Source organism: Passer montanus, unplaced genomic scaffold (genome assembly GCF_014805655.1).
Source record: "Passer montanus isolate IOZ18808 unplaced genomic scaffold, ASM1480565v1 scaffold136, whole genome shotgun sequence".
NCBI classification, from domain to species: domain Eukaryota; kingdom Metazoa; phylum Chordata; class Aves; order Passeriformes; family Passeridae; genus Passer; species Passer montanus.
Genome location: NW_024360497.1, coordinates 1,091,425 through 1,100,536, shown reverse-complemented (window position 1 = coordinate 1,100,536; position 9,112 = coordinate 1,091,425). Strand labels below are relative to the sequence as shown.

The following is a 9,112-nucleotide window of genomic DNA, read 5'->3' as shown; positions in this document are numbered from 1 at the left end:
TGAGAGTCTGGGTAACCACAGAGGAAGGGGAAAGGGAAGGGGAAGGGGAAGGCTAAAATGGAAGGTTTGTCTCATATGCTATCACAATCAGAAGCCAACTATTTCCTAATTACAAGACACTATTAAGTGTTTCTTGGCCTATCAGGTTTAGCCACACCATGTTGTAGATGCTTTAAAGCCAATCATCTAAAATGACCCCTCATGGGCCCCACTACAATGCATCTTTCATAGTTCTATTTCTCTGAAGTATTTAGTCTTATTTGCAAGGCCATCTTTTGAAACTTGTTTCTAGCTGCATTTCTCTCTCAATAGTATGTCTTATTCTATGGCATTTCTAAGTCAGCATTTCTTATCTCAAAGTTTGCATATGGATGCATACAGTGTGGGCCTTCTGTCAGGCCCCGAAAACTCTGTAAATCTATTTCCCACAGGTGGGATATGGCTACAGGGATATGGAAATATGAAGGGACACACTTAGAGGGATGTGGTATGGGAATACATGGGGATATGGCTACAGGGGTGTGGTCTGTGACGACACAGGGACACTGCTGTGGGCCCAGGGCCATCAGGGTCTCCTGGTCAGAGTGGCCTGCAGAAACATCCCAGCTGTCCTGGCTGAAGGGGCTGTATCTATTGCATCACAGGACCATATGGGGATCACTTGCACTGCAGAGATCACATAAGACAAATTCCAGCCCCATGGACTGTTACAGACCATGTGGGGACCACAGGACATCACAAGGACACATTGAGGCTACTTGGACTGCAGACTGTGGGCAAGAAGACCACAAAGACATGAGACCACTTGGAATGTGTGAAGAAGGAACCTGTAGACACGGTGACTTGGGGCAAATGCAGGACAAGTTTCAGGGGACGCAGTGAGGCACGCCACACACAACAATTCCTCTCTAGGCCTGGGAATCAAGGACACCTCACTACCTCAGGCCCTGAGAGATGGAAACAAAAGTGAGTTGGGGGGAGCAAACTGGGGGTAAATGACTTCATTACCTGAAGCTGTAATTGGAAGATTAACCCCAATATGCAAAAGGACCAAACTTCTAAAAGTTATAAAAGTATGAAAACCTGTGAACCGTTGTCCATTTTGGGTGTAGCCCGTCGGGGACTTCGTCTGCCTGAAATGAACCTGAAGGCACCTCAATAAATATAACTGCTTATTATTCCCTTGGTTTTGTCTGGTCTCTGTTTTTAGGTAGCTCCAAAAAGGCATCAGCATCTCCTTGGAGAACCTCCTTTCAGCCCCACAGCCCCCACTGCAGGCACCTCTTCCTTCTTTCTCCTTGCTGCTGAGTGCGATGGTGTGCAGGTCAGTGCTCCACGGCTTTGACCCCTCTCCAGGCAGATTCCCATTCCTCCGAGACCCCCATCCCTGTGGCCCTCACTCAGAGCTGTGGTGGGACTGCAGATAGCCACGGGCCTCTGCTCCATGTTCCCCTCTGCAGGGTGGGGATGGGTCCTGCAGTGCTGCCAGGAGCGCTGGCCAGCCGGGGACAGAGGGACACAGCTGCTGCTGCGCCCGAGGATGGCCTTGTGCTCACAGGGAAGGCTGGGGAAGAGACAAGGGGATGTGTGGGTGATGAATTTGTCCTCCCAAGATGCTGTAACCGTGATGGAGCAGGCTGTCCTGGAGATGGCTGGATGGGTGGATGGCTCCCCTGCCAGTGGGAGGTGGGGAATGAACCCCTTGCTTTGCTTTTCTTCCATGTGCAGCTTTTTATTCCCTTATTAAACACCTTTATCTCAAACCACAAGGGGTTTTTTTTCACTTTGACCATTTGATTCTCTCTGCCATCCCACCAGGTATCATGTGTGAGGCTCAGTTGTTGTCCAGGATTATACCATGACAGAAGGCAAGTAAAATTAGTCCTTCCCTTTATAGGTGCAATAAAACTGACCCTTCTCTTCCCTGCTTTTTCTCATGTGCTGGGCTGAGAGGTGGACAGAGCAAGCTGAGGCACCTCCTGGGCTGTCTGGAGCAGTTTTGCATGTCTGGAGCAAAGTCTTCCTTGTGGTTCTCTCTGGATGTAGCACAGCCAGGACAAACAACAATGTTCAGAGACGAGGGACAGGGAGGGATCTAACTAGATATTTATTCTCCAGCATCTTGGCTCTCAGAATTAAGGCAACATTTGAAAAATTGAAACTGAAAATGAAGGGCAAAAATAGGCAGATCATAAGAAAAGGAAGTAAAACCCAAAACAAGTCTGATACTATAATTTTTTTTTTCTTTTTTGGAAAATACAGGTTCACTGAAAAACCAATAACACCTGCTTGTAAGAAAGAATCACTTCTTATTATTCTGAACTGATCTGAAACAACTCAGATGGAAAAAACATTTTCCTGGTGGTATTTTCAAGAATATTTTACTGTTTTATAATTCAAGATGATGCTTTTATCGCAGTATTTGAATTAATGCATAGTTTTAAGTGTGAAAAATTGACCAAAAAAAGAAGATAAAAATATAATTTACATTAAATATTTTTAAAATGCGGCCTCTGGGGAGGGAGGCTGCAGTCCCCTGCAAGGTGCAGGGGTGGAGGAGACCTGGGATGTTTGGGCAGAGAGTGATAGAGACTGTGCTGGCTTGAAATTTGATATCCTGTGCTGGCACCATGGCCGGGAGAAGAAGGAGGGAGCAAGGTGCCCAGCCAAGGGCAGACCGGGCTGAGGTTTTAACTCCGTTGGTACTGAGATAATGGAAGCTCTAAAAACACTGATCCTCCCTGGCTGAGAATTGAGAGGGGATGGAGGATGGGCAAATGAGAAGAAGGCTTGAGTGGGTGAAGAAATGCCAGCAGATAAGAAGCGCCCTAGATGGAGGAGATGATTTGGAGTGGCTTTTTGGCTGGACTTTCCTCTTACATGGCCACGGGACGGAACCAAATCTTCCTGTAATGTAGAGACTGCACCTTGGGGGAGGCGGTCGGCCAGAAGCCAGGAGTGACAAAGCCGTAGTGAGAAGCAATAGAGGGAGCAGAGACTGATGAGGAGGGTGTGGTGGAGCCCTCTGCCTTCAGTGAAGGATCTCTGTTCATGAGACCCCCAGGCCCCAGGGGTGAAATATGGGGGGGACAGGTGTCCCAAATGGTGAGAGGTGAAGCAGTGGCAAGAACAGAGATGGCTGAGACGGGTGGGGGATGCTCTCTGTCTTCAGAGAAGAGGAAGACCTCTGTTCACGAGGCCCCCAGGCCCCAGGGGGTGAAGGGGTGGGGGGAGGAAGAGTGTTTTGGAGGTGTTCCATTGTGGATTGTTGTGTGTCGTTGGTTTTTTTTCCTCCTTTTTTCCCCCCCTTTTTTTTCCTTTTGTCTCTATGTTGTAGATTAATAAAGTGTTGTCTTTTTCCCTCCATTCCCAAGTTGGAGCCTGCTTTGTTCTGTTTCCAGGTCACATCTCACAGTAACCATTTTGGAAATACACCTTTCATGGGGGCACTGGCATTGTGCCAGGGACAAACCATGATATTTGTCTTGTTGAACAGCATTATTTCCCAAGTTTTTGGCTTTTTTTAATCACAGTTCTAAAAGTTGTGTGACAAGTAAAAAGCATTTGTGGCTTAGCTTAATAGTTAAAATCTAAAAATATCTGTGGCACAAATTATAGTCATCATTGCACGTTGTGTGTCGAATTTTGGGTGTGCTTCAGTGAACTGTGGGTTGATGCTGCTTGCCTTGGGAGCCCAAGTTTGCTGCCTCTCTTCAGCAGAGGCAGGTCTAGAAGGCTGTGAGGTCTGCCCTGACATTTCTAAAGCCACCTTTCCTGGGAAGTCTGCTGCAGGCTGGTTCTTGCTGCTCTCTGGCCTCGGCACTGGGAGCACGGCTGCACGCTCACCTGGTGGTGTGTGAACAGGCAGACAGAGTTGTTTCATGCTTGGCTTGTCTGAAGATGTTTCTGCATTGTTGAGAGGTTGTGATTAAGACCTCCACTGACAGCCAGGGAGAATCCAGGTGGGAAGAGACATCCAAGGCCTGCAGGGCTGTCAGGAGACATGGCTCAGGTGCTACAAACAGGCTGGCCCACCAATGAGCAGGTGGAAGATCATTGCTGGAGTCTGCTTTGCTGACTGGGGCCACTGCAGCAGTTGCTGGATTTTGGCAGCAGGGATGGTTTCTCGTGATATTTGCATGGTTTGGAACCAGCTTGTATTTTTTATCCTTCCCTGGTTTTTTTTCTAGTATGGACATACTTCTGCTCTAGCCAGTGACTTGAGGCTGCAGAATTAAACTGGAGAAGGTTTAAACTGAAAGGAAAATGTTGTGTGACAATGGTTTCCTTCAGGGCCAAAAAAAGAAGAACCTACTGATTCACATATTTGTGCTGTAGCCTTGATGATCCTGATGGCTCCCTTCCAAGTCAGCATATTCTGTGATTCTGAGGTGAGAATGTCCAATGGTAGAAAGGGCTAAACTGGCTGGGATCATGAGTGCTGGGGATATTGACTCCTGTCAGAGGGTGACATCCTCATCTCGTAGGCAATGCAGTTGCTGAGGAGCCACCTTTGGGCAGTAGAGGAAGGTGTAGCTGCAGCTGGGAGTGAACCCCAGATCACAGGGGATTTCTTTGGAGTTGCTGAAATGGATATGAGGAATTGTCTCCAGCCACATCTTTCCATACTGCCTGTAGAACTGTTTATGGTAGTGGGACTCTGACAGTACATTGTTCATTAAAGCTTTTGCTATTTAAGCTCAAATGTGCTTGCAGGGATACAATAGGGGGCACATCCTGTTGGTGCTGTTTGTGGGAGGCCCTGTGTGCCTGTCCAGACCTGTGGGACTGGCTGTGTGTGTGTGTGACCCACCTGTCCTCTGGGGACTCACAACTGCTTGGAGTTGGGGCCTTGGAGCTGTGGCAGCCTCCTCCCTCTCAGGCTGCTGGATCAGGCAGCTCCCTGGTGGTGATGGAGGGGGAAAGCTCTTTCCATGGTCCCATGCTCTGGATGTGAACCCCAAGGTCGGTCTCAGGCCGAGGGATGTGAGAAAAGGCTCTGGAGAGAGGGCAAGGATTCCAGCATGCCCATGGATGGGCCCATGGTGATGCCACCAACATCATCCTGAACAGTGGGAGCCAGGCCAGAGCCACAGAATGGCCAGGGCTTGTTCTCCACTGGGCACTGGTGAGCCCAGAGCAGTTTGGTGTGGCCAGTGGGGGCTGTGGGGCTGAAAGGAGGTTCTCCAAGGAGATGCTGATGCCTTTTTGGAGCTACCTAAAAACAGAGACCAGACAAAACCAAGGGAATAATAAGCAGTTATATTTATTGAAGGTCCTTCAGGTTCATTTCAGGCAGACAAAGTCCCCCAGGGGCTACACCCAAAATGGACAACGGTTCACAGGTTTTCATACTTTTATAACTTTTAGAAGTTTGGTCCTTTTGCATATTGGGGTTAATCTTCCAATTACAGCTTCAGGTAATGAAGTCATTTACCCCCAGTTTGCTCCCCCCTACTCACTTTTGTTTCCATCTCTCAGGGACGGAGGTAGTGAGGTGTCCTTGGTTATACACTAAAGAATTGCAGGATTACAAATATATGAAAAATATAAAAGTTAAAATACTAAGTCATCAATGCCAAGAATCAGCTGAGGCTGGGGGAAGCAAAGGGTGGTTAGACATGGTTAGACAGGAGAGAGAGCCAGAGAAGGTGCCCAGAACAGGAAGAGGCCATAGGGTACCCTGCTGGCAAAACTTCTCCTTGCCCATGGAATCTCCAAGGGAGACCAAAAGGGCTGAAGGGGGAGGAAAGGAAAGGGTAGAAAAGGGTCTGGAAGAAGTATAGCTTTGCCTTTTTCCCCTGGTTTACACCCATATAACCCCCCACCCAGCCCTGAGCCTCCCCTGTTTTTCCTGAGGGGTCAGTTGTGGCAGAGGTTGCAGACAGAGGGGACAGGATGTGCTGCCTGCAGCCCACAGGAGGGCAGGGAGCTACCAACGCTGCCACCTTCAGAGCAGGACTCCTGGACAAGCTGTACATGTCCCACACAGCCCCGGTGCCAGAACTCATCCATTCCCTTCTCCCACATCCAGAGGTGCAAGTGACTTTCTCTGTTTCATTAGCCCTTCATTATTGTCAAAGGGAGCTCTGTCTATGTCTCTGGCCAACCCGGAGAAGATGCAGCTGAGGTGCACCTGGGTCCAGGTGTGGGTGCAAGGGAGCAGCTGTCTGCAGTAAGGACCATCAGTTGCTCCAGTGTGGGACTGGGGGGTTTGGATGGATGAGGAGTGGCACCAGCCCTGTGGGGTGCACCCAGACCTGCAGGTAGGAGGTGTTGCTGCCCCTCCGGCAAAGACAGACCCTGTAACCCAGGAAAAGGCCAAAAAGGAAGTCAGGTTCCTTCCCTCTTATTTAATTCTGCTGAGCCACCAAACTTGTGGGCTTGTGGTTGCAAAACAACTCCCAGTTTCATAAGACCGAGAAGAAGTCATTTCACCATCAAGTGACCGGATCTAAGAAAGAGAAACAAAAAGTCCTGATAGCCTTTCCCAGGTCTGCCGGACCCTAGGACCTAAGTTGTCACAGGGGCCCAGACCTGGGCATGTGACTGGACATTGTGGTTCCAGTTCAACCATCCCAGCCCTGCAGTCGTGCTGCAGAAACCCAAGCCGTGGGACAGAAGGCGGCTTGTGACAACGAGTTTGTCTCAGGAGCCACAAGAAGCCACGCAGCTGCTCGGTGCCTCTGGACAACGCTTTCCTCTGAAGAAGCCCTGCTTGAGCCAAATACAGAGGGAGCCAAGAGGGACGTGATGCTGCCTGTGACCCATGTGCTGGCCTTGGGTGAGTGCCAGAGGCTGTGGGGATTCCCAGAGGGCGACAGGAGGTGTCCAGACACTCCACGGAGATGTTACACAGCTGCTTCTCTTGCAGGCGCTTGGCTGGTGTCACAGGGCGAGGCTGCACCGAGTGAGTATCTTGAGGAGGTAGATGGGGAGTTTGGACACATTTCTGGGCCCACCCATCTCCCTCCACACCCCTCTGGAACAAAATTCACCCTTGTGTGGAGACGGGGCCTGGAGACAGCCCCGGGCTCATAGCAGGGCAGCTGCTGGAGCCTCCCTGTCTGGCTGGCTGCATCTCTCTTCCTGTGCAGGTGGCCCCACAATCTCCATCTTCCTGAAGCCACCTGGGGTGATCCCACCTGGAGGCTCCACCACCATCTGCTGCGTTTGCCAGTGCAGCTATGGGACCTTTGTGCTGTACAAGGGCAGCCGCCAGCTCCACACCCTGGAGCAGAGTGGCAGCAGGGCCGAGTTCTCCATCTCTAATGCCACCTACGAGGACAGAGGTAGCTACATCTGCCATTACCTGGAGGGAGACACTGTGCTGGCTCGAAGTACCGAACTGGAAGTCTTTGTGGAAGGTGAGGGATGTGCTGTTTTCCCTCCTGGGCAGTCACACACCCCAGGGGCACACCAGGATGCCCGTGGCCATTTCCATGATGGACAGGGTTTTTCTCTTCTTCCCTGGCTTGGAGGGGTGGGGACCATCTTCACCTCTGCCTGAGCCAGCTGGTGGCTTCACAGAGATCCTGGTGCTCCTGGCACCACATCAAAGCCCTCTGCAACTTCTCATTCCCTCTCCTGTCCCCGCAGAGCTCCGTCTGCCCAGCCCCGAGCTCTCTGTCCTGCCTGGGCACGAGGTGACGGCGGGAGCTGAGGTGATGTTCCGCTGCACCCCCACACACCCCAGCACCGGCTGCTTCCTGTACCTGGAGGGCCAGATCCGAGCCCAGCTGCTCCCCAGGGAACGAGGTGACTACAACCTCTCCCTGGTGCAGGAAGGTGACAGCGGCCGCTACAGCTGCCAGTGCTACACCCTCAATGCTTCCAGAGAATGGTCTGCTGTCAGCAACAGCCTGGACTTGGTGGTGAGAGGTGAGACATGCCCCCAGCCACATCCTGCTCCACTCTTCCTCCCAGCAATCTGTCACACCCTGGGGGAGCTAGAAAATTATTTAGGGCAGGAAAGCAGCTGTATGAGGGGACCAAGCGAGGAGTTCCAGCTTCCTTCACCTGTGTTTGAGCCTGGCCAGCTCCTCAGAGAACCTATAGATGACCTAGAGACCAGGGTTGCTGGGCTGACAGGTGGGGATAAGAGGGTATAAGGGATGCAGAGGACACCTCTCCCTGCACCTCCCAGCCCCAGAGACAGTCATATGTGCTGTCACAGCTCAGTGTCACCATCTCACTGGCAGTGGCATCTGAGGGCCCGCTCCATGTTTCTTCCCTCCTTTCCATCTTTGGGGCCATTTGGTGGGGTCACAGGTGAGAGGCTGTGAGTAGGGGGTGTACCAGGGGACAGGGATGTGGGAGGTGCAGCTGGGGGCCTCCTCGGGGCTCCCTTTGCTCCCTATGAATTCCCCTTTGTGTTTCTTTCGCCGAGGACCTCCCTGGGTGCCCCCTTGGATCCCCTGTTGCCCCTGTGGGATCTCGCGGTGGGTTCCTCGCAGTGACGGTCCCTCCTGTCCCTGCAGATTACACGCTGTGCAACACCGTGCGGCTGGCGGGGGCGGCCGGGCTGCTGCTGCTGCTGGGGCTGCTCGGGGCCGAGGCGGCGCGGAGCCGCCGGGGCGGCCGGAGCCGCTCACTGCCCTGCAGCCACCCGCGCTACCGGGAATAAACCGCGCCTGTCGCCATCCCCGGCCTGCTTCCTGTCCCAGTCGCGGTCCCGCTCCGGTCCCGGCTGCCTCGGGGGTCCCGCGGGGCGGGCGGGCGGCGCAACACCCGGGAACAGGCAGGGAGCGGGCTTGCACCCCGGGGGGGGTGACCGCTGCACTGACCATTGCACTGACCATTGCACTGAACCTGCACTGACCACTGCACTGACCACTGCACTGACCGCTGCATTGACCACTGCACTGACTGCTCCTGCTGGGCACTGACCGCTGCATTGATCCCCTGGCCACGCAGTGACTGCTGCACTGACTGCTCTTTCTGCACAGTGACCACTCCACTGACCACTCCTGCCACGCAGCCACTGCTCCAGCCATGTTGTGCCCACTCCTGCTGCACACTCACCACCCCACTGACCTCACCTGCTGCACAGTGCCCATGCTGGCCATGCAGCGAGTGCACCCATGCAGTGAGCAGCACACTGACCTCTCCC

General features: G+C 52.6%; 1 protein-coding gene across 2 annotated transcripts; it reads left to right on the top strand.

The window, feature by feature from the left end:
- Window positions 1-5,290: 5,290 nt before the first annotated feature.
- On the top strand, window positions 5,291-9,092 carry LOC120497735 (T-cell-interacting, activating receptor on myeloid cells protein 1-like). 2 transcript variants are annotated; one of them, XM_039699576.1, is made up of 5 exons: window positions 5,291-6,784; window positions 6,875-6,910; window positions 7,098-7,367; window positions 7,600-7,881; window positions 8,481-9,092. In XM_039699576.1, exons 1-5 carry the CDS (start codon window positions 6,754-6,756, stop codon window positions 8,624-8,626), a joined length of 765 nt encoding a protein of 254 aa, XP_039555510.1. In that variant the 5' UTR covers window positions 5,291-6,753; the 3' UTR covers window positions 8,627-9,092. The 2 variants fall into 2 exon arrangements, with proteins under 2 accessions (XP_039555510.1, XP_039555508.1); XM_039699574.1 differs by having other exon boundaries at window positions 7,600-8,608.
- Window positions 9,093-9,112: the final 20 nt, after the last annotated feature.